Source organism: Hyposmocoma kahamanoa, unplaced genomic scaffold (assembly GCF_003589595.1).
Source record: "Hyposmocoma kahamanoa isolate Upper Pololo Valley unplaced genomic scaffold, ASM358959v1 116, whole genome shotgun sequence".
In the NCBI taxonomy this organism is placed as follows: domain Eukaryota; kingdom Metazoa; phylum Arthropoda; class Insecta; order Lepidoptera; family Cosmopterigidae; genus Hyposmocoma; species Hyposmocoma kahamanoa.
In genome coordinates this window covers 4,568,585-4,595,160 of record NW_020653391.1, presented here as the reverse complement: position 1 = coordinate 4,595,160, position 26,576 = coordinate 4,568,585, and the positions used below count along the sequence as shown (strand labels likewise).

Genomic DNA, 26,576 nt, shown 5'->3' with positions numbered 1-26,576 from the left:
TAATGTATTTTCTTTGGTTGTACTTCAAGGGGACAGAATACAATGCGCCTTATTCTTTTATGAAAATTGTATCTGACTGGGGTCATTTTCAGGTTAGTAATTTCTGTGGCAATTTTTGTTATTTAAGTATACAAGATTATCTTGAAATGTTAAATAATATTTCAAGATACTACACTCGAATATTAAATAATACTTCATGATAGTATTCTAGAACATTGCCATCAATATTAGGTAGAGGGAACTAACCTGAAAACTACCGTTTACTTAATGTTCAAGTTCAGTTCCAAAATAGAATGTAAACTGAATGTATGATTTAGTACCATCGAGTATATAACCAGAAATAGACATTAAATAAGGGCCATATATTCCTGGTAACACATTAGCGATACAGCTCTTATAAATAAATATCAACTCTCGTTTGCACTGAAATATAGATAGGCCAACTACTGATCTGTGTGTACGTACATTCCAAAAACTATTCTGTACTTATTGTAATAAAGATAATATCTCTAACAATGCCGTGCTGTTCTATTCGGAGGTGTGGGAAAAACAGCAAAACATCTAATTACAAAACAAACGTAATCACATTTCATCGTTAATTAAATTATAAATATGTAATTTTGCAATTTTCGTCCATTGTAGCAAAGTTCAAGTTAACTGGTCGATTTGAAGTGAAACAGTTGACGATACCCGTCAATTGTTTCGAACTCGGGCTAGCCAATCGGAGCGCAGTTGTCACGGTAATGATATGGCAGAATAGTTTTCAAACAAATGACATTTCGTCTCTATTTCTGGTTATATTATATACTCGATGTTTAGTACACATCCGTCAGTTTCCTCTTTCGTCAGATATTTGATTTGATTTGAATTTATTACACCGTGTGGGTAAGAAAGAAAATAATTTATTTAACCTTTTACCGAAAACTTTTAAAACATGCTTGTTTCGACTTACACTATTGACATTTCACTATTCCGACAGCACATTTGTATTATCAGCTGTATAATATATAATTATCGCTTTTGTTACGTATCATAATATAAGATCACTGTAATTATCCTTTGACTATTTTTGCATTTCTTAGTTTGGATAAAAAGTTCATGAAAAAGCTTTTATTTTTTTGTATTAAAAACGGCTGTTATTAGGGCGCCTTCACGTTAGGCGCTATAGTACCTAATAAGATTTCATAAATTATCTAGTCTGCAAAAGTAGCGCTGCTGTCGCCCCTCTACTACTCGTAATTTTCATACAATATTTAGAAGCTCCAGCGCCACAGTCACTCTACTTTTACAAATTAGATATTGTATGAAAATTAGTAGGTCTTAATTAAATCTTCATTTAACGCATGCAACGGAGCGCATGAGTGTCTTCAACCCGCGTTCAGTACATACCCAGCGCGATGGCCATGTGGTCTCCGTAGAACTTTGGCTGCCGTTCGCACTTCCAAAAATGCTCCTGCACCACGTCGGGAATTGTATTGAACGGCGCTAAGATGTTCAATCCCGTAGTCTGAAGTCTGTAAGAGGTATTTCCACGGGCCAAGCCGTCACATAGAACCATGTTGACACGTTCGCAAGCACTAAATGAATACGAAGGCATCTATCATAGGTAAGTTCTATCACTCGCCCAAAAATTACAAATTACTTCTAGCAAGCCGTGCCAGACGCTGTGCCAACTAAGCCACGGAACCAACCAGCGGACCTCACGAATCTTTCTATGTGCTTGTTGTCGGATCTTTGTATCTGGTTTTTAACGACTTTTTAGCCGTAATGCCATTTATGAGAAATCTATAAAAGTATTTCGTTACATTTCAGTTATTTTTAATTCAGCAAGATGACGCGGAATGGTAATTGAAGAAATAAAAGTCCAGGCTACATTACATTATTTATTTATACTAATTAGTAGACCAGTCCATACATCCCGCAATATCCTATTTATACAATTTACGTACGTACCTATTTAACTTTCAAACTCTATACATTATAATAATATTACGATTACATACGTACAATATAAAATGTGATTCTGTGTGTAAAGCTTTACTAAACCTATTTAAAAGCATCACACATTAACTTGTCGTAAAAGAATATGTAACAACATCATAAAAAATTACAAAAAAGAAGTCTTACATGAAAATGCATCGAGTCAACCGAATCGACTAAAGAAATAAAGCTCTCGTCATTCCTACCCATAATACAAGTAATTTTATAATTGGACGTAGTTAAGCAAAAAAGATCATCCACAAAATTATCGAAAAATGAGTTATGTATATTAAGCGGTTCCTAAAGTCTAACCTACTTAGATTCCTAACCTCTTAGATCAGCAAAAAATCCAATATATAAACATAAATAAATATCTCCTGGAGTTACATGAGATTATAAGTTTTGAAAATAAAACAAGAGTGAGAAACACTTTTTTTTTTAGCCGTGGGGCGACGGCTTAAGAATACATTGTCGCCTCCCCATACATGCCCGTGGGGGTCGTAAGAGGCGACCGAGGGCGTCACAAGTGTCCATCTGCTTAGCGTTGTGGTAGGCTCTGTGCCGACTGGATAGCGACCACAGTACACACGGCGGAAAACCCTCCACAGTGAAACGCTTTTGCGAATCGCGTTCAGGGATCAGTTGGTGTACATCCAGTGCATTTGGCCAGACCGGCAAAATGATAGTGACGGAGTGAAGATATTTGTATTTTCCATCCGTTACTCTCATCTCTGGACTGTATTCGCACTTTCCATCAGGCGCGGTGCAGTCATTTTGTCGAGTCGCAATAAAAAAAAAAAATAAAAAAAAAAAAAAACACTTTTCAACTTCAAACTGTCATATCTCGAAAGTGACTGGGTGTGCATTGGATCCTTTTGGTTTAACTACGTTCAATTAAAGATGATTTAAACTAGCAATTGTATTAACTCGATCATGGACAGTAGTGGCGTTTAATGCAAAATTTAATATCAACATATTATGATAGTAGGGGGACACCGTTTCGGTAATACGGATCTCAATAATTATAACCATTTTATAAAATAAACGATCTTAAAATTTCGTGGAATTACATCTATTTGAAAAGTTTTATTGAAATCAGTCACCGAAAAATGCGTGAAACCGGTTTCATCACCGAGTTGCCGCCGCGCAGCGACCGCGTGCGTCTAACTGTCATGGCAAAATACGCTCTATTTGTTTGGCTTTTACGTTTTTATTTAAATGAGCGTCCCGGACACGCGGGCGAACCTGGCTTGAACTTGGTCTACTCGGCGGTCCGCGCGGTTGTATTATTTAGAGGAATTTAAATGTTTTTGCCTAGTAAATAGAATACAGATTCGCAATTAATGTATTATTTAAATGAGCGATCCAGACACGCGAGCTAGCCTGGCTTGATTTTGGTCTACGCGGCGGCCGCGCGTAATTTTATTGAGACTCGTGTAACTGGGCGCTTAGAGGTAGAATATTTTCTTTAAATTTAAATAGGAGCAAAACTGAGGTAGCCGCTTTCGAACGAAAAAGAATCATCCAAATCGGTTCACAAATGCCGAATTGAAAAAAAAAACCTCTTTTTTTCATGTCGGTTAAAAAACCAACTACAAGGTTTATAGTGCAATTTCTAAGCGTTTTGTGTGTAGTTGTCGCCTACCGCTTCTCTATAGAGAAGTATCAACAACGTACTGACAAAATTCAATATTTATTTTGAACAATATTGAATCAGTATAAGCACTACGGCATAAAGAAAAGTAGTGATATTTTTGTGTGTGGTTCTACACTCATGAAAAGTGTCTAGGGAAGCATGTTTTTGCCAATTACTGAAAAATCAGGTTTTTAAATTATTCTTTTACATCATTGGTTTTTTATTTGGTGAATTTCATAATTTAATAAATAAATAAATAATTTAATAAAAAAATAAAAATCCTTAATCCTTAAGACACTTTTGACGTGTGTATAAGTACTGTCCATGAACGTGTTAAATGCAATGATTAATTGATTAATTATTATTTACTATAGCGCTGTTTAACTTTAGAATATTCTATGTTAATCTCAGATACAAAATTACGAAATCGTTATTCAGATTAATTATTCTAATTAAGGTGTCGATGTAGGTGCGCTCATAAAATAAATTTAATAATTAAATTAAAATATAATACATCGTCACTGTCCTGACTAGCAGTCGTAAATGGATAACAAAATAACATCGAGTATATAACGAGAAATAGAGACGAAATGTCATTTAGTTAGTTTGAAAACTAGTCTGCCATATCATTACTGTGACAACTGCGCTCCGATTTAGGAAGATTATTGTTATACGATGCGGCGCAGTGCGGCCCGCCATAATGTGCGTGAGCCTTTAAAATATTTAGGAACCTTGAGTTATTTCTTATTACCATCAGTGAATTTTTAGTCATGATTGGCCGCCCCTAAAATCTGGCCGCCCTAGGCCCGGGCCTTTAGACGTACTGTTTAATGACAACTCGTATTGCCATGTTAGACGGCCGTGACCATATTATATCGATGGGTACGGGTATACGTCAATGTTTATATGATTTATATTAACATAGTTTGTACATATTTTGTTATTAACGCTATATGGATGTTTTGTCCGAAATGAAGATTTGAATTTAAATTTACATTAATTTCTGGGCATCTATTTGAAACTAGAGTAAAAAATACTATACTACAAGTCTCGTGACGAAGCGCGAAATCTTCAATTTCGGTCTGTGACCTGATATAATTGAAATCAAAGGTTACAAAAGTTCCTATCAATGAGAAAAATATTGCATTGTAAAACATTGCGCACGCAAATGTGCAGAACTGTAAAAAAAACAACGAGAAACCCATTTGCAAGCGCCAATGTGCAGAAATGTCAAAAAAGAAAAATATTCGCGCGCGCAAATATGTAGAACTGTAAAAAGAGAAAATAAGAAAAAAGGGAATAAAAAGATTGCTGTGGAATTTCGATTCCCTATCAAAGTAGGGAATCGAAATTCCGCCTAGTATATAAAAAAAGGTACTAATAATTAATGAAATGGCAAATCCACCAGTTACGACAAAAAGGTTAGATACGACAGTTAGTGAGGAGAGTTGCGACATATTTTAAATATGCTTACGTTACCAGAACCCCAAATATAGTTTGTTTATATCATTTCTCAAATAAATGAAATTGAGATGTACTACGTGTGATAATTCCCGTCTTGATCACAGCTAGATAGGGTGTTTTCCCTGTGGTTCAAATTGATCGTTTATATTCTGGCAGTAATGAAAAAATGTGCCTTAGAATAATAATATTATATTGTGGTCAGCAGAAACGCTTCCGTGTTTTACAAAATACTATAGACACGAATACGACGACTGCGTCGGGGTATCATCTAGCGTGCTCTTTTCAATACGCAAAAAGAAATGTGCTGCGATATTCCAAGGCCGGTCAACCTCAGAGCATTGAAATTTATAGTTCATTTCGTAATAGCACAAAATATACAAATTTAATATCCAATGCCTTCCCGTGCGAAGGCTTGCGCTGGGCCTAAAGCGTGATACATATAGAGAGCGGATGCGGGTCGGGCTCGGGTCGGGCTCGGGTCGGGTCGGCTGCGGGTCAGGCTCGGGTCGGGTCGTCCGCGGGTAGGGTCGGGAGTGCGGCGTGTCTAAGTCCGTGTATTTATATAGACGACAACACACTTAGCGCGGGCGCTAGACGGGCTTGACCCGCACCCACTCTGTGTTTCCGCTTTAAGCCCACAATCATTGGTTCCCACTAGTTCTCTTTAGAGTTGTATTGAGGAATTCAATATTATAAAAAATATTAAGTGTGGGCTATTTAAGGAAGTATCACATTGCTTAAACATATATTTTAGACTAAATGTTTACAGTTCCTGTGTATAGTATTTATCCAAATCGGCCATATTGGTTGCCGGTTGCTCGATTTTATTTTCTTTCTGGTTTATACTTTGTTCATGACCGCCGTTATTAGGTTTTATAACTTTAATATAATTGACTGGTACTAAACCAGCTCGTTTTCGGTCCGTCGATGCCATGAGCCATCCTGAATTCCACAGAGTGCCCTGGACGTGTTGAGGGGCCAGTGTGAGGACCTGGCTGGCGGAGAAGTTGAGCTCCTGCGGGTTTGAAGCTTGGAAATCGTATTGTGCGACCGCACGGAGTGGATTCTGCCAGGTCGTCGGGTCGTTGACTGTAAATAAACATGTTCTCGATTTAACAGAATGACAGCATTCTAATAATGATTAGAAACCATCGACTCGTTGGAAATGAAATGAAATTTTATTTGTTTAAAACATGGTGAACGAAAGATGTAATAATATACAATAATAGAACACACATTTTACCTGACTAGGCAAGCAAAATTTAACTTATTATAACACTGTCATTGGACATGCACAATGAACAATCAATCAATTAATAACAACAAAATAATAACTATCATTGTCAAACTATTAAATATTATACATCAATTTTACATTGTACATACATACACATTAAACACTAAATTAATGTCAAGATTTATATAAAAGTCAGTCACTTTGTAATAATTTTTGTCTCTAAGCCAAGCTTTGGTGAGAGCGGTAGCCCCGGTTTGACAAACAGACGCTAATTCGAGTCCAGTCGAATTGAAGGAATTTTACTTTGTTTGTTCGATCTTTCTATCAATAATAATATAATAACAAACCAGTGGAGTATTTTCACAAAAAAATATAATATTAATCATGGTGGTAGAACATTAAGATATTCAAAGAAATAAATATTGGAAATCAGCAAACGACTCCGCTTTTTCTAATTTTTAAATAAATAATAATAATAATAATAATAATAATAATAACGCACACACTCAACATAGCCCCGCACTAGGGAAACCCTGTGTCGCGGGTGCCATGGACACACATATAGACAACCACAAATTACACCCAAACTCACGAGAGAAATAAATGTAGGCCATACAAATATTTCTCCCGGCCCGGGAATCGAACCTGGGACCTCTGCGTGGCAGTCCGGCATGGTAACCGTTCGGCCACGGAGGCAGTTAAAATAAATATGTAAGCTTTAAAGAAATAAATATGTGTTGAGTAAGCACCTTAAGCCTACAAGTTTTAAAAAAATTAGCTTTAGAATGCCAAAAATCACGCAACGGTAAAAGAGATTACATTAAACTAAATTAAAACCAAGATCGAATTTGAAAAAAGGAAATAAATATTTGAAAACAATCGTTAAAAAATAAAACATGCTGCTTGAAACTTTTTTCTATGTCGCTTACAACACAACCGACGATAATATCTAGTCTGCGGCTGCAGCGCCATTGCGGTGCTTCTAGAAGAGTCGTAACTTGAAGGCAATCTAAGGGCGCCTTCAAGTTACGACTTAAACGCCTAATTAAGAGCCTCATTCTCTTTAAAACGCTCTGTAGTAAAAATTCAAATAGTAATTTACGTAAGGTTCATTACCTCTCACCTACATACATATCTTATTAATATTTTTAGTCATACTAACGTTTTTCGTCTATACTGCTGGTTAATCCTTTAAGCATCCGGAGCACGATATAAGGCGCTGCAGCAATCACGCCGAAGAAGAGCAGGATTGGCCACGTGGAGCCCTTGGCCTTCTGCTCTGGTGTGCCGGTGCCGGATTGTGTAGCGGCTACTGCTTCGGCCCATGCCTAGAAACAATAAATTTTTAGGAATAGCTTCCATTATTTTAGCTCGTAGTTTCCCAAAGGGGTCCCTACCGCCCCCCAGTGGGCGCTGAAGGGTCCTAGGGAGGCGTTGTTGCGGACCAGGGATGCTACCGCATTTCAAGAAAAATAGCTAAATTAATTTAATATATAGATAATTAAAATTATCTACATCAACTACACTACATTTTTTTTCCTTGTGATTTTTTTGTGTTAAATTAATATAAAAAAAGGTGTTTTCAATTATTTTTTGTGGTGGGGGGCGTTAATATTTTTTTATCTTGCCAAAAAGTTTGGAAACCTATGATTTAGCTTTCTAAAGCCCCGTGTACAATAAAATGTACATAATATCGCACATGACAACTAACATAGTATAACTTCCAAAATTCCATTATATATGCATGTCATTCGTATACGATTTCATTTCTAAGTGTTGCGCACAATAATGAAAGGCGCGTTGGGACGAGCAGTGTTACATACAAAGCAAGTGCATCGTGAGGTTATGCGAATGAGTACGTCCGTACACGCCATGCTGCTACGTTTGTGTGGAGTTACCTTACTTATTTTATTATACTATACTCCTGTGAGGTTGTTAGTATTTTAGGAATAACCCTTATTGCACGACTAAAGTCCAAAATTAAAAATGTGCCGCTGTAATAATGTCCGATGCGATATAATAAAGTCCGAGTTCAAAAGATGCTTACGCAGATTTGGCGATAAGCAAGTGATAAAAAGGTTTATTATAAGATAAACTTGCCTAACTGAAGTTACAGTGGCACTTGTGCATGTTATTGATAATTTTAAGCAAGATATTTATTTTTTATCGCTTTGATATTGACTTATCACCGTATAACATTTCCTGCAGAGTTGAAGTGCCTTACTTGAATTATCTTGTAAGCAGTAGAGCTCGTTGTGAAAGAGTTCATCCAGGGAAGTACTGCCACATTACCTATTTCTGCCGCCAAGCAGTAAGGTTAGCATTACTGTGTTCGGGTTTTGAAGGGTAAGTAAGGGTGCTGGTGAAATTACAGGCACATAGGACTTGTCAACTTATGTCTCAGGGTGACGGACGCAGTGGCAGTGCCCCTAAGATCTTTGCGATTTAAAGCTCTGTGTGTCACTGTCTGTGTGGCAACTGTTATTGATAGGCGTGTCGCTTGCTAACAGGCGCAAGACTTATTCGTTCCATCACTTGGTATTATAAAAAAAAAATTGAACTACAAGTAAAGCCTTGTAATCAAACAGTTCACGAAACTGGACATGCATCATCTATAGTTTTAGATACAATATATTTTTGATTGCTAACAGATCTAGTGGTATGAGAATGTTCAGTATAATTGTTAAACTCAACTCTTCTATATTCCTCCAAAGCTATTAATAGTTTGATTTTTTCTTGAACTTACTAGTACCTACCAGAGAAGTGATATAAACTGCAGAGGTAGTACTACGCAAAACACATAGGACATAAAACAAATTGAAGTCCTTTTTTTCCCAAAGAGCAGAGGTCTTTAAAACAATATAAAATAATGTATTTCCGCCATATTGTACTCATGCTATACAATGCGCAAAGGTGAACAACCTTTATTTTAAAATGTAAACAAGCCAAGAATCACATCAACAATGTAAATTATCTGTTTACTAAATTGTATTCTGTCTTAATAATACGATTGAAAGGTTTTTTTATTACACCAAGTGAGGGGACAAACAAGTTGAGCGCCTGGTGGTAAGCAACACACCTGTGCATAACAGTTGCAGTGCCGCTGAAATCTTTAAATCGCAAAGATCTGAGGGGCGCTTCCACTTCACCCTGAGACATAAGTTGAAAAGTCCCATGTGATTGTAATTTCACCAGCATCCTTACCCTTCAAAACAGAACCTCAGCAATGCTCATGCTACAAAATCACTTTCCCGTGGAAGGAAACATCCCTGTTTACCCGTTTACCCACAGTTATGGTGCTTTTGCACACACTTTTCGACTGGTGTTTATCTACGGTAACGGTCGAGCGCGTTCTGAACTGTAGCAGAGGCAAGTAACTGAATTTCACTTACTTTGGGCACGCGAAGTACGTACACTTGAGGCGTCTATCTAGATATATGTCTGTGTATCCAATACAAGACACACGTTTGCGCGCAATGTACGCGGATATGTACGCCATAGAAATAAACGTATTTACTATTATTTTGGTTAACGAGATTATGGCGGTCCAACGGTTCGCGCTGCGGGCACTGGGTGAAGATATCCCGGTTTCGATTAGGACCAGTTTGAAAAGAGGACTTTTCTAATTACTTCTTACTTGAATTTTCTAGTTATTCTGGTACTCTTAGTAAGGAATTGCATAGTCTCAGACCAGGACATTGATGTGGTTATCTGACACATTATTAGTATTATATCTTAGTTTGTTTAGCGCATTTATAAAACAACACATAAATCTTCTTATTTACTTTTTTTATTTCTTGGTTTATTGTTTTATTGCCTATGGACACTTTGAAACAATTTAGTATTTCAACATCAGAATTTGAATTAGATTACTGAACAGACACTTGTTCAAAACAAGCTTGCTTTTTCATCGTGGTTTTCTCTTTATATCGAATGATCTCTTAGGTTTGCAAAGTGCGACTATGGTAGGAAAATAGTTGTCATCGCATTAAGGACGAGAACTGGACACGTTCCATTAAACAGTTTTGTTTTCTTAATGAAAACAAAAAAAAGAAAACAATTCTCCTAAGGTGATTATCACACTGCACCGCGTCCCGCGACGGAGCGTGGGACGCGGACACACGCGCGCGGTGGCGGAGACGCAGATCTGCGTTTCTAGCGGCCCCGCGTCACTTAAAGTACTCGCTTCGAAGTTGATCACCGTAGTGATTGTATATGTAGCCGAGATCCTTTTTTGACAAGAACGATTAATAATACAGAACTCATTCAGGACGCTGCAGTTTATACGGTCTATTTGGTTTTTGTTTACTCAAATAAAAAGACGCCGAATATATTGGATACATCCCTTTTTACGAAGAAAATCGATAAATGGATAATTTCAACTTCATTGCAAAGATTTAAGAAAATATGAAGATAAATTTAGTCGATTTTCAATAGCAAATATAAATTTATCGACGTCGACATCTATTGTAGAAAACTGAACATGTCCTTAAGCTTAAAAATCTACGCGGTAGTGCGGAGCGTAGTGTGCCATACCCTGCGGTTCGCCACGCCCCTCCGCGCGGAGTAGCGTTGTTAGTGTGTTCGACGGCGCGTGTTTTTCACACAAACTCAGGTACTTTAGTACAATGGTAAAAAACGCAGTTCCGCGATCCGTCGCGGGGCGCGGTGCTGTGTGATAATCGCCTAATTGCGAGTTATGTGGAGTAGTGGCAGATTGCATATCACTTATTACTGTAATGTGTCCGGTACGAGCAACATAGGACGGCGTTGATGAGAGACCTGCAGATCTACCGAACTTTAGTAGGTGCTATAAATTGTATACTAATATCCCCCACACGAAACAGGTAAAAATATTGTTACTATTTGTTGAATTGGCTCTCCAACAGCGCCACCCAGACATGTAAGCTATAGTTCAGGATACGATGGAACTGGCATATACATTGTACAAAAGTTCTTAAATAAATAAAGATTTAAAAAAAAAAGATATCTTTTATCAGGATCATTTGCCTTTACGGTATTTGGGGGAAACGTCGAATTTGTCAAGTGCAAAATTTACTCACCTTGAATTCACTTTCGGTCCTTATGCCAAGCATAACCATAAGTTTTCTTATAAGCCAGTTGAGGCTACGCACTACAGCGAATGTCGACCAGAACTGGGCAAACAAAGTCCTTAAACGTCCAAAGTTTTCTGCTACACCTGACGATTAAATAAAACAATTTGTTTCTGATAATACAATCAACCTGTTTCATAGATGGATATTACCAGCAAAAAATGTCACTTATTAATTAATTTGAGAAGTTGATAAAAGCGTACAGAGAAGAAATAAATAAGTACGGTCAAGAGCTAGCTCTAAAGCTAGTACTTATTTACGCCTTTTTTTATTTACTTATTACGCCTGACCGTACTTATACACGCCCTAAGGCTAGCACGGCAGGGCGCGACTTGCGCGAGAGCGACATAGAAGCACAAGAATATAGCAGTATCTCGCGCTTTAGGGGGACATTGTATCGCATTCAGCCGGCCAGTCCCATATCATTCTACATAAGTTTTGTTTATAGTGACCCTCCCTATCAACCTCTTGGATATGCGGGAGGGGCACTATGACCTGTGCGAAATTACAGGCACATGAGACTTGTCAATTTATGTCTCATGGCGACGGGCGCAATGGCAGTGCGCCTCAGACCTTTGCGATTTAAAGAGTTGAGTGGCACTATAACTGTTACGAACAGGCGTGTAGCTTACCAGCACGCGCATGACTTGTTCGTCCCGTCAGTTGATATTATAAAAAAAAGTAATAAGTGCGATAAAGACACGTAACGGCTTTATGACATGGACATAGAGATTTTTCTGACCGTTTCAAGCCGATTCCGCGTTAATAAGTGTGGTAACTCCGTTATATCACTCTCGCTCAAATCGCGCCTTGTCGTGTTAGTCCTACTGGAGTTTATATTATGGAATTTGGACTGTCTAATGCCCCGTTTACACGAGTGAAGTGATAGGTAGAAGTACATTGCTTGGCGAGTTTAACGTGTTCAAAGATGGTACATCAATCGTCATGTACCACGATATGTATGTACCTTTACTTACCACATTGCACTTAATTTGTGTAAACCTGCCACTATTGAAGTAGCATACAGTTGATTTAAAATCTTAAGTGTAGAGAACATGCTGTTGTCCATAAAATCAAATCAAATGTCAAAATAGTAAGCGCCCAGTTACATGAGGCGAAAGTTTTCGCGCGGCGACCGTCCAGTTACTACGCATTCATGTACATTAATAGCGAATCTGTATTCTATTTACTAGGCAAAAGCATTTAATTCCTCTGAATAATTCAACCGCGCGGACCGCCGAGTAGACCAAGTTCAAGCCAGGTTCGCCCGCGTGCCCGAGACGCTCATTTAAGTTAAAACGTAAAAGCTAAGCAAATAGAGCGTATTTTGCCGTGACAGTTAGACGCACGCAGTCGCTGCGCGACTACTACCTCCAGATACCGAACCTAGCAATCTGTTAAGAGTTAAAAAGTGTAGCACTTACCTAGAATAGCTCTAAATGAGCTTGTGAGAGCAAAGAAGGTATTCTCCAGCATCATAGCGACACCGCCAACAGCATTCACAAGACTCTGTATTGAGTCAAACGCTGGCCTCGAATTTTCCTCTGCCATTTGAATGAACCTAGAAATAGTACCATTACGTAATATATGATAATTAAAAATTAAACGAAAAAGAGTGATTTGGGTGGATACCGGATATCCGGCGAGCATCAGGGCCGGATGGCCAGATATCTAGTTATTTGCTGCGAACGTATTAATCGATTATTGATTGAAGACATTATAAATAAATTTTGATCATGACCTTCGCACCCCTCATGGAAGAATGGCATAAGTGAAATTATGTCAGAAATGTTCATTGCTCGATTGGATACAGAAAAATATAACCTACATCCTCCCCAATTCTTGTAACTCTATCGACAATATTAATCGATATTATTAATCAATGGAGCAATAAACTTTACTTCCATGAAGGGTGCGTTTTGATACGAGAGTTTAACTCCCAGCTCCTTATGGCAACATCAAAGACCATACATATGTTGAAAATAAAACTCCTTCTTGATAATTGGTTTCTTGGCATGTATAACATGTATGTACCATACGAAGGTAACGACATGTATGTACCATATGAATGCAATGACATGTACGTTCCATATGAATGCAATAAATGCATTGAGTATTGAGTAGCAACTGCATGTTTTTTACTACATGTCTTTTTTCAATTTGTCAATATACAGTTAAAAGTAACTTAAAGTTCTTTTTTTCTGTTATGTGTTTATTATTTTCACGTATGAAAATGTGAAAAACTAAGCTTTCAATTGCCGCCGCACTTCGCTGCAATATACTTATAGAAAAGGATTTATTACGAAAGTTCTATTTGTTCTCTAAAGCTGGTTTCGAATATGAAAATGTATCACTTAATGTAGAAAAAAAAAACTGATCTTCATCCATCATATAATTTGCCTTAGGTTCAATTTTTGTTCTTATATCATAAGCTCACGTTTTCTAACCTCATAATTCCTTATAACTACAAGTAATAAACATAATTGACAATGATTGTGTAGTTTCTATTTACTTTGTTACTATCCTCTTTAATCAACAAAGCAATTTATTTGGCGTAATTATAAAGTATACGGCAATGTTCTTATATACTGAAAAAATATATGGATAGCTCCCAGATACCCGTTTCATGTCTAGTGATAATTTACACACTTCTAAAGTATCAAACAAGGGTTTGCTTCAGCTTTAAGCACACTGTCAATTTGTTTTGAAGTTCTGAAGCGTGCAGATAAATAAGGTTAGGCCCATAAGCGCAATTTTAATTGCGGCGGAACGGAAGCGTATCATGCCTCGCTGTGCGAGAAGACGCACGCATTTGCGGGAATGCTCGAGCATGTGCTAAAATACTTGAACATTCTCGCGACTGCGCGTTGAGTTTGTAGTAGGTGTTCAGTCTAGATCTTTTACGTGACAAGAACGATGGTTCTGGATATTTATTTTATTTCGTGAAACAGAAGAAGAGAAAAAGGAAAAAAGATATTTGGCTTCATGATTTATCAAAAGTTTTGGGCAGTATAAAACATTTTCAAAGATTTATATCTTATCCACCTATTTTTTATGACTTTTCCCCATGCATAATTCTTGAAATTTTTGTCGCTGTAGTTCCTAGCTTATAGATTATACGAAAAATCATATTTTTGCACCAAACAGATCATCTTTCAACTGAATCCATGACGTATATCATTCGTAGACGCTTGATGTCGCACTGAGCAAGCACTTCTGTGAATATGCGAGCATTTCCGAGAACTTATTTATGGGCATTCCCGTGCACGCGCGAGAACTATTCGGAAGATTGTTACACAATTAACATAAAGTTCATTATGCCTTGTGTAATGTCGTTATAAAATTTGCTTCCACTCCTTTCCGCAATGTAAATTGAGCCTAAGTGTCAAGTGTATGTTCCACCACTAGCCTCGTACTAAAGACAAAGTTAAAACCATAAATAATTTCGTTGCCATTGAAAATTCATAAAATGCGAAAACAATCTATACTCACTGTCAATTTGTTCCATATCACCATTATCTCAGTAAATGGGGTACTTAATTTTATCTTTTAGGCGATGCGCAACACAAGAAACACGTTTGTGCGGCGCCACAATGTAAACAATTAAACAGATCTATCTATTATATAATTAATGCAAGCGCAATGGGTATTTTTTTATGATACAATGTATATAATTATGATACCTGCCTCCGTGGCCGAATGGTTACCATCCTGGAGTGCCACGTAGAAGTCTCGGGTTCGATTGCCGAACTGGGACAAATATTTGTATGGCGTATACTTACTTTTCTCGTAAGTTTGGTTGTAATGGTTGTCTGTGTGCGTCCATAGCACTCGCGATAAAGGGTTTTCCTAGTGCGGGGCTATGAGTGTGTGGGTTATTATTATAAGCGATGGAACGAATGAGAGAACAAGTCGTGCACCTGGTGGTAAGCGACACGCCTGTCCATAGCAGTTGAAGTGCCACTGAGAGCTTTAAATCGCAAAGATCTGCGGGACAGTACTACCGCGCCCGTCACCCTGAGACATAAGTTGACAAGTCCCGTGTGCCTGTAATTTCACCAGCACCCTTACCCTTCAAAACCGGAACACAGTAATGCTGACATTACTGCTTGGCGGCAAAAAGAAGTAAGATGGCAGTACTTCAATGACAAACGATTTTACAAGGCATTTTACTGCTACTAAAATATGAGAATTGTAAGACAAAATGTGGCAATAAATGGTGTTCACCAAGCAATTGCATTTGTATACAGATAAAAAGATAACATGAGCCCACCAAAAGCGTACTTATATTATCAGCTATTCACATTAAGTTACTGTTTACATAAAATATAAACATATAATAATGCCCCTCTGTCATTATTATGGCATCTATTTAGTATTAGTTTGATAAGTGAGTTATGATTGCACGTCGAGTAGCGAAAACCAGCTACAACATTCCATACATCGTTATTATTTTGCATAATATTTATTAAAGTGTAACCAAAAAGGTTTAACCAACTTATGGAGTTAACATACTATTATGTTTAAAAAACTTAATCAGTCATGATAAACTAAGAAACTAGCTCAATAATGTCAAAGGTCTCAAGATAAGATATCAAGATATCAACTTGGGTTATAAGAATTGGTACTGCATTACATGTGTTTATAGCTAACTACGATTCATTTATCACAACAGGTCGCGACTTACGCGAGAGCGACATAAACCGCGATATACTTCTTTCCCGAGTATCTCGCGCTTTATGTCGCTCTCGCGCGACATCGCGCGCTGTCGTGCTAGACCTACTGGTAGTCATGACGGTCTGAGGATAAAGTATCAAGTTATTCACTAGAATTACAGTTGAAGAGAACTGTTTTACAGAAGGTACCTACTACAAGAGAGGCAATATAGGGCGGCAAAGAAAAGGCTGTCGGAGTTTATATGTACACACATTAGAGGATTTTTTAGTAGCTGTAAAGCTCCTTGTGAAAGAGTTCATCCAGGGTGGTACTGCAACCTTACCTATTTCTGCCGCCAAGCAATAATGTCAGCATTATTGTGTTCCAGTTTTGAAGGGTGGGTTATGGTGAAATTACAGGCACATGGGACTTGTCAACTTACGTCTCAGGGTGATGGGCGTAGTGGCAGTGCACTTCAGATCTGGTAACCTATCACAAAGTCGAAAATTTTTTTGTCCGAAATAACGTTTGTTCGAATTTTCATTACACCGAAAACCGAATTATAACGAATAAGTTGAAATTCAGGATATGTTGAATGTTTATTGCAAAGACACGATTAGGTTCGGTTAGGTTAAGTTAGGTTTAAAAGAAAAAGCATTTTCCTCTCAAAATTACTTTCAGGGTTATGAAATTTCGACCAAACGTTATTTCTGGAAAATGTCATTTCGGACTACTGATAAGTAACCCTAAGATCTTTGCGATTTAAAGCTCTGAGTGGCATTGCAACTGTTATGGACAGGCGTGTAGTTTACCATCAGGCGCACAACTTGTTCGTCCCGTCACTTGATATCATAAAAAAAGGGATCAGAGGATTTATAGTCAGAAACAGGTGGACCATTACAAGGTCAAGCAACTATCAACATGACAATAGGAACTCCTAGGAAGTACTGTGTAGTTGGAAGTATGTATATGATTGAACACATAGAAACATTTTTTCTTCGACCTGGTGGTACATGAAACCATGGCCATGCTGCAACTGTAGCATTGCTCTTACCAACTGAGCCACAGGTCAAGTTAACAAGCTGTTGAAATTGTCCCATGTGTTTTTGTTATAGATCTTTGTATGGCTTTCGGCTTTCAGCGCCGCTAATGACATCAGCCTCTGTAGTATGGCCATGCATGTGCATCTATCTCTAATTCTATCTATATCTAAATAAGATCTTATTGAGACAGCCAATAGCGCGCGCTTATTCCAATTTTATCGCGTGGGTCGCGCCTATCATGTGTAGCCAAGCTACGGGGGTTGGTAAGACATTTTTTAACAACCTCACCGCAGCCGGTATCTTTACAGATGCCTCAATTGATGTATATGTAGCTTTTTGATCAAATATATTGAGATTTTTTGTTGTATATAAATAAATTTAAAAAAAATTGTGCAGTCTGCACAATTTAAAAAATACAATCGATCTTTGTAATAATAATCATAACAAAACTAGTGGAGTTATTTCACAAAAAATCTGAATAATAAGCATGTATAGTAATTTTAAACAGCAGTAGAGTCCTTGTGATAGAATTTATCCAGGGAAGTACTGCAATATATCTATTTCTGCTGCCCAACAACATTAAGAGTATTATTGCATTCCAGTTTTTTGGGATTGCTGGTGAAACTAGAGGAACATGGGGTTTATCAAATTTGTTTCAGTGTGACAGCGTGGGCACAGTGGCAGTGGCCTTCAGGTCTTTGTAATTTAAAGCTCTGAGTGCACTACAACTACTACGAATAAGCGTGATACACACCTAATGTGACTATTATTTTTTCCTCATAGTGGGACACTGGTAATTTTATTATTGTTTTAAAAATAAAACACATCTTTTTAAAAATTAAATGATTAAAAAGTGTGAAAAAGAACTAAAAATGTTTAATGATCAAAAATTAAAAAAAAAAAAAAGCGAATCCTGTGTGCTCTGGTGCATAGACAACTATGTCCTATTTTTGGAAACTGGGACATTTTAAAGTATTTTGGGGACAATGGGAGGCGATGCTTAAAAGCGGAACTGTCCCATTCAAAGCGGGGCTTACCATACTAGATTACCATGCATACCAGACTTGTTCATTGCATCACTTGATAATTGACAATTACATGCTAACATAACAAAAATAATGACCATGTGTGCCTCAGTTACATGGTTCACAATCTAGGCTATGTATGAGAAGGTCCAGAGTTCAATATCTGGAAGGACCAATTTTGGAAAGGAACTTCTCTGAATTGGTTTTGGTCTAGCTGTAGTATCGGGCGCATGATTTCGTCCCATAGCTTGATATCACAGAAAACTTTAATACAGACTATACTCTATTTAAAATTGTTGTTATAGTAAAAAATGGTCGCATTATTTCGAAGTACCATAATGATAAACCTAGACGTAACGATAAGTCTTACCTGCTTTCGATATCTCCTCCATACATCGGACCTCCGAATCTGTTAAAACCGCCATAGGATCCGTATCCACCCATTCCGCCCATCCCCATTCCGTATCCCATACCGCCATAGCCCATTCCCCCGTATCCTCCATACGACCCGTAACCACCAACTCCTCCGTATCCTCCCATACTACCGAATCCCCCTACGCCATACCCAGAATTCATTCCGTAGCTATTGTAACCAGACGTATTTAATTCTGGTCTGGGGGGTAAAGCAGGAGGTCCTAACACTCCTATTCCAGTAGATGTCGACGGAATAGCATTTCTAAAAGAATGTCCCTCACCCAAACCTGGCGTAATTGCCGCATTAGATAAATTAGGCCCCGTATTTCCTTCAAAGGTTTTCGACGGTTCACCCATCTTTAACAACACTAAATTGCACTCTATACCAGTCAAATATGACTTGTAACGAGAAAAGCACGTACACTGATAAGAAGACTACGCCATTTATTGTTCACAACAGATAATTGAAAAATGATATTAACGTCACAGAACATCTGTAATCTGCACAACTTGTACAATCGAATGACGGATCAAGTCAAGAATCAAAATCATAGACAACTACGTACATAACTGACGGATGGCGGTTTAAGAATAGAAATAGAAGTATATTGTGTTATCTATGGATAGAATGGCGTAAAGTGGTCAATAAAACAATAACAGATAATGAAAAGCAAAACTAATAATGTTCTTTAGCAATAAATAAATAACTCAATAACCAACAACTGTCTAAACTGTTATTATACTGCTATGCGATTGCGCGTCGCGGCTCTCGACGAACGAGTAACGAGCAAGTATGCCAATGTCAACAGGCAGTGATAGAAAAATGGCGCTAATCAAATGATTGGACGATATTAGATTTGCAAATCATACAATTATAATCTTCTTAATTCTAAATAATCGTATTATTATTAATAAGTTACTTATTACAGACTACGATTTTTTTTTCATTTATTTGTGGCAACAAACAGTCATACATGAAATAATAATTATTTACATATATTCCTCTTAAAATAGACCTATAGTGCCAGCAGATTATAAATATTTATAAATAGATAAGAACGGCTGTAATATATCTTATACTGTTATTTGTAATGATAACATTCTTGTTTTATGCGTTACTAGAGTTTTACATTAATATCATTAACTAATCTTTCTAAATTAAGTGAGCATGAGTAACAAAGTATAATATCATTGATTAAATATATAAGACAGAGTTTAATAAGCGATTACAAAATCATTAAATGTCATTTACAATTTTTTTTTTTAATTTATGAAGAGTGGTGTCAAAGAAATCAATATTAGAAAAAAAAATATTGTACATGTTAGTGGAACGGTAAATGAAGGAATTGCGTGTATATAATTTAGTAAATGGTGGGAGGACAAATAGTGGTCGTTTGCGAGAAGACCGCATAGGAAGGCGCACATTAGCAATGAAGCGTATCCTGCTTAGAAGCGCAGACGAATCAATTTCATTATTCAAAATTTTGTATAGCGAAACTAAGTCAAACATTTTACGTCTATTTTGAAGAGATAATAAATTATATTCTTTAAGGGATGCCTCGTAAGAATCACTCTTTATGTTACGACGGTAATTAAGTGATTTAACGAGCGTTTTTTGGAGCCTTTCTATTCTATTGATTTGAATTTGAAAATATGGATTCCATACAACGCTCCCGAAGTCCAAAACAGACCTGACGAAAGCGAAATATAAAATTTTAAGGATACTAGTTTTATTAAATGGTTTACTGATTCTAAGTATGAATCCCAGTCTACGAAATGCAGAGCTTAATATGTGGTCTAAGTAAAAATTAAATGACAATTTTGAATCCATAATTATACCACATTTTGTGCTATAAGTATTTTAATATTATTCCAATTTATACAGATTTTAATATTCGATATAGATAGGCCCTTGATTTTTTAATTTCAATACAACTGGTGCCAAAAACAGTCATTATGTTTAGATTTATTGATTAATGGTTATTATAGTCACCAACAAGAATAGCATTATAACAGTAGCAGATATGATTTCATTGCGTTAATGCCACCATTTTCTATTGAACCACTAATAACAGGTTACGCAATAGTTTCTTTTATTTATTGCATGACCTGGATACAAAGTCCTTCAATCGAAACATTTTAACATTAACAAAAACAAAACAATTACGCAACAGTGTTGCCAGGGCCCTTGCGTCTAAAATTACATTTCGATAGTAAGTAACAAATAAAATTTGTGATGGCTTTTTAAAAAAAATACTTTGAATCGCTCTCCTGTAATAGTTTCCAAATGCACGTTAAGCGTTTTACCTTTCCAAGGTCGAACCGAAACAGCCTTTTTTGTCATATGTCTATTATATTTTGCAAATTGTATTGACGTTTTTGTTGTGAAATCAGTTTTTTAAAAGTCGCTTCCCCCCCCACTTACAAACGCTATCCCGCTACACGAGCTACACTAGCCGATTTATTCTCTATGGTAAACTTCAACACATACGAAAGAATTCGCAATGTTGCAATCTTGCAATATTCCGACCTATAACTACTAGTTTGTCTATGCTCAAATCAAAAGGGTGTCAATATCAATACGTATAGATCGCGAATAAACAATTTTGTTATTAATGTGAATTTCATCAACATCTTGTGTATATTATTTATGAAGCTTTACGAATATTAGTGGAGCTCACAATAACGGTAAGTAATATTATTCGTACTTTGTCATTTCACTCAATTTTGGTCAGACAATCCTTTGTATAGAAAGTCCATTTGATTTTGTTTTTAAAAATTGCATAGTACCATACAGTTTAAAACCTTGATAAACTATTTTAAAGCTTTTAGTCGTGTATAGTTATCTTAAAAGATGTTATTTCATCGTAATTATATGACAATTGACACGTAAATTGTTGGGTCAAAATTTGGTTGAACTGTCTTCCTTCGTGACCGGTTTCTAGCGCCAATCTGTGACCAATCTGAGCCAATTACTAACAAATAAGCGTAAAGTGGAACTATTTATTACGCGGCAAATCTCTATATACCGTGTTGTCTATACAGATAGTAATTTCACGATTTGTATCTATGAGCTAATAAGATAGCATTTGATTTTTTACAAACTTTTCAGTACCTACAAAATTTTTTTTATACCTATCTTTTGTAATGGCACGGAGGTCAGTGACACAGGGTCTACCTAGTTTGGACACTAGTGTCCTGTTAAGTTCTCACTTGTATGTATTTTTAAAACTCAATGTGAATGGGAGAGAATAGATTATTATTATTTGAAATTCCCTGAACGAAAGTATAAGGATCTTTGGAAAATATCGATTTATGAAAATTTAAGTTGGTTTCTAATTGGTACATAACAAAAATATTTTTTGTACACATTTGTACCTTTTGTGTTACTATTGTATCTTCTGACTACATATACACATTTTATAGATAGTTAATGAAATCGAAATTGCATATATTTGTTTTTTCAAACAAACGAAGTTTCGGGGCCCTTTACTAGGCCCATGGTCATGGCTGAGAATGACCATAGGATACGATTTTGATCTGAAAAAATAGTTTCATTTTGTATAACAATCACAAAAACCTAAGAACTCTACGCGCATTAATCATCAATCCATTTGTATGCCCCACTGCTGGGCATGGGTCTCCTCTCAGGCAAGGGTTTGGGCCATGGTCCACTATATTGGCTCAATGAAGGTTGGGTACTATGTATGTTTACCGAAGGTTGTGAATCTTCTTCGACATGCATGCTTAATCACTATGTTCATCAAATTAGAATTTAAAAAAAAGAAAAGTGGGGAAATTGTATCTTGCTTAACTCATTATTAAGTTAATAAATACTACGTATCCAATTTTTATTTAATTCATATTTGAACAAAAACCTCAAAGCGAGTTTAAGTGCGACTGTCGACTTTGACTATATAAATAGCCTGATATTATCTGTGGAAAAACACATGAAAAGTACATGATAACAATAAAGAACATGAACCTGAAAGTTATACACGACTTTGGAGAACTGATGATGACTTTTTTAGTCAGTGTTAGTTCCTTGAAATAAGTTTAGTTAAGAACTTTGGCGTCTAGGTAAGACAATTTTTAAAATGAGTTCTGTATGATGAACAAGGATAATGATTTTCACATGAAACTAACGAAGACGAATACTAAATACAGTCCGTAAAAATAGCTAACGTAAATTAATTATTCATTAAATACAATACAATTGTACAAAATAACACTTATAAATAATAACTATGGTAATACAATATATTTGGTTAGTGAAAATATGATACAAAATCCTGTTTTTACACTTGACTGTAGTAATTTTTACATTATATAGTACTGCATGATTGGCAATCGCGCTGTCAGTCGTACAAACGAAGACTGTTGCGCGATTGACGCTCTGTATGCAATTTTAACGCCCTACAGCCTACAGGTGCGGACACTTTTTACCATCGCGAACCTGACGTTCATTTGTTAGTAGGTCAATGAGTCCAGCATAATAAGTTATTATGTTATTATTAATAACTCATAATTACATGAATATGTCATAAATTCGCATACCAAATAATATGTAAAATTACCAAACAATTACTTTCAGTAGCAGTAGAGCTCCTTGTGAAATAGTTCGTACTGGGTAGTACTGCCACCTTATCTATTCTTGCTGTCAATCAGTAAAGTCAGCATTACTGCGTTCCGGTTTTGAAGGGTAAGGGTGCTGGTGAAATTACAGGCACATGGAACTTGTCAACTTAAGTCTCAGTGTGACGGGCTCAGTGGTAGTGCCCCTAAATGCTCTAGACACTTCTGTTATTGCTGTAAATACACATAAAAATGACATTGTTCAATCACTATATTGAGTTAATACCAAAGCTGCATTATAGAAAATAAACAATTGTTGAGATTAAATTGTTTATGTTGATTACTGTATACGCAACGTGACCATAGGTCCCGCCTTGAGCGGGATAGTCCCACTTCTAAGCTTAGTGTCCCGCTTCTAAGCCTAGTGTCCCGCTTCTGAGCTTCGTGTTCCGCTGTCCCCAAAATACTTAAAAATGTCCCGCTTTGACAAAACAGGACACACGTGATAATAAACTTCAAAAAATGTCACGAAAGCGTAACAGCAAGTAAACCTTCTCACCGGTACCTTTTATTTAGTTTTATGTGCGTCCGTACTCCATGTGCATTGGCAGGAATCAATCGGTGGCGTGAAGTGCCAGACTCCTTTTTAAAATTTTTTATCATTAAATATTTTAGGTTTTTTAAATTTTTTTTAATCATTAAACATTACGTAAATATCATTAACATGTGTTTTATTTTTAAAACAAAAATAAATTTACAGGCTTCCTGCTCTGAGTGAATAAAATGGCCACGTTATGTATACCTGACCCAGGGTGCATGCAATCCAGATATATCTCTTCATTAAAACTGTACTTTATGAAACTACTTTCTAGATGTTCGTCGGGATATGGTTAATCTCTTCACTTTTCCGACACTACCATTTTTATTTATCAAAAAAGCATTTGATTTAATCTTAAATGCTAATTGGACCTTCCAGGCAGGTATGAACCGGTAGTCTGTGAATTAAAATATTGCTAATTTAATATTTTCTACATTATCTAGTTTACAGCTAGAATGTTGCTACTAAAAGAACTGTTACACTAATTAGGTTGTCTTTACATTGTAAACATAACTTGGAAAGAATTTTGCATGTCATTATACTTTTTGCCTTGAGAATTTAGCTAGTATTTAAAAGGGAAAATTCATTTTTAATATATAGTAATCGCGATAACCTAAGAAGTCAATAAGAATTTATAACTTTATGTGAAACTAAGAGGATTTTAACCAACTTTCGTGCAGTTATACAAAAATATTTATTTTTGAAGTTTCAATAAAACTTTCTCATAATTACACTATATCTTGTAACAAAACAAGCAATTGGAAAAATCTTATTACATTTAATTAGATTGTTAAGACTCATGTTTTGATTCACAAGGAATTGTTAGTTTGGCTGACTACGTTTCATCATAGTTACTTCATGTAACTCATTTAGATTTTTATATATAAAAATATATATATATATGTTAAGTCTTTTTTTTCTATTAACATTTTTTCATTACATTGTTACGAATTACTTGACTAGAATAATGATCTTATTACAATACATTTTTACAATGCAAACACCACTTTATGTTTTTACAAATTTTAAATCATTATTTCAGTGTAATATACTTGTTATCCAGTTGCTATTAAAATTTATCAAAAAAGAATCGTAATTATAAATTATGAATAAATATAGTATCTGCCATAATTAAATACGTTTACATAAATGTTATCGTGTTAATGCTTTTTTATACGTCGTGTTTAGGGTTGTACAATTTAATTTTTTGAAATTGCATACAGAAATTTTTTTGGCGTGTTAATTGTCAGTGTAACATAACATTGATTCCAAATTATACGTGTAATAATTTCTTTTGTGAATGATTTTTATGAATTTGCAGATTTTATTATTGTATATTTATGCGCCTGGTGTTAAACGACACTCCTGGCCGTAGCAGTTGCAGTGTCACTCAGAGCTTTAAATAACAAATATTTGAGGAGCACTGTCATTGCAACCATCACGTTAAGAGTCCCATGTATATGTAATTTTGATTTAAATACTAAGTATACTTGCTAGACATTGGAATAAAAAAAATATATTTGTTTTTTTGAAACAAATCCATGTTTCGGGATCTTTACTGGTCACAAGGTCACGACTATTCTGAGCTGGCGATATTAAATAGCCGAAACAAATACTCGATGTAAAGGTTATAGTATATAAATGGTGTCTTAAAAATTGTCAAAATGTTGTTGTGAAATAATTTTTCTTATGTACATACAAAGCTTGTGTTCTTCTAGGTACTATGTTTATTTAAAGGTGTGGAAAGGTAAATGAATTTAAATACGTTACAATACGTAAAATTGATGTCGGACGCTATATAATTGAATATAGCAACCAAAAGTTAACATGTTAGACCTAACGTCACCATTATTGCTTTCGGCCAAAGCGGGACGCCTGTAAATTTATTAAAGTTTATAAAAATACATGTTTATGATAGTTACGCAATGTAAAATGATTTTAAAAATTAAAAACGAACTAAAATTGTTAAATGATCGTGAATGGCGAATGTTGAATGTTTTAATTTTAATTTTTATTTGATTAAATGATTAAATTTAATTTTTATTAAAAAACAAAAAATCTTGTGTAGTCTGGTGGGTTGGCATTGTATGTATATTTTTCGCTTTCGCGCCATTCTTTTAAATTTATTGTGACGTGTGACTTTTTTTGTCAAGAAGGACTTTTTTATTATTTTGGGGACAGCGAGGTACGCTTAAAAGCGGGACTGTCCCGTTTAAAGCGGGACGTATGGTCACGTCAGTTATACCACATAGTCACGAGCTATAGATATTAAGTAAGCCAACAAAATTGCTCCATCATATGAGAATTAATGTTACAAAACTGCAAATTAATCTAACCACTTAGGTACTCATCATAAACTCATTTTGAACACTGTGTTAATTTCATGTAGGCAGCTTTCACGTTATCTATTGCATGGCATGTTTGTACTGTATTAACTTATCGATGTGTACTTCGGGGAAAAAAGAACGTTAAAGCCAAATTTATCAAAAAATTGTTAAATCGATCTGTTTGCTCAAACAGACATTGAAACTAGTTAGTAGTAGTAACGCTCCTTGTGAAAGAGTTCGTCCAAGGAAATACTGCCACCTTACCTATTTCTGCCGCCAAGGTAATGTGAATATTACTTTGTTTCGGTTGTGAAGGGTTAAGGGTGCTTATGAAATTACAAGCACATGGGACTTGCCAACTTATGGTTCAAGGATGATGGGCCCAGTGGCAGTGCCCCTTAAACCTTTGCGATCTAAAGCTCTGAATGTCATTGCACCTGTTATGGACTGAACTGTCGCTTACCACCAGGAGTACGGCCATTTCGTCCCGTCATTTAGTATCATATA

At 36.1% G+C, this 26,576-nt stretch overlaps 1 protein-coding gene across 1 annotated transcript; it reads right to left on the bottom strand.

Annotated features, from left to right (window-relative positions):
• Positions 1-5,738: 5,738 nt before the first annotated feature.
• Positions 5,739-18,926, bottom strand: LOC113239812 (probable peroxisomal membrane protein PEX13). The gene is made up of 5 exons (XM_026476954.1): positions 18,526-18,926; positions 12,856-12,992; positions 11,381-11,517; positions 7,480-7,645; positions 5,739-6,169 (listed from the first exon to the last, which is right to left on the bottom strand). The coding sequence occupies exons 1-5, from the start codon at positions 18,924-18,926 to the stop codon at positions 5,844-5,846; spliced, it is 1,167 nt and encodes a 388-aa protein (XP_026332739.1). The 3' UTR covers positions 5,739-5,843.
• Between the last annotated feature and the right edge of the window lie 7,650 nt (positions 18,927-26,576).

Coding starts and splice junctions, on each gene's coding strand:
- LOC113239812 (XM_026476954.1), bottom strand. CDS start 18,926: ATGGGTGAACCGTCGAAAACCTTTGAAGGAAATACGGGGCCTAATTTA. Junction 11,518..12,855: donor CTCATTTAGAGCTATTCTAG/GTAAGTGCTACA, acceptor TTTAATCGTCAG/GTGTAGCAGAAAACTTTGGA. Junction 7,646..11,380: donor GGACCGAAAGTGAATTCAAG/GTGAGTAAATTT, acceptor TATTGTTTCTAG/GCATGGGCCGAAGCAGTAGC.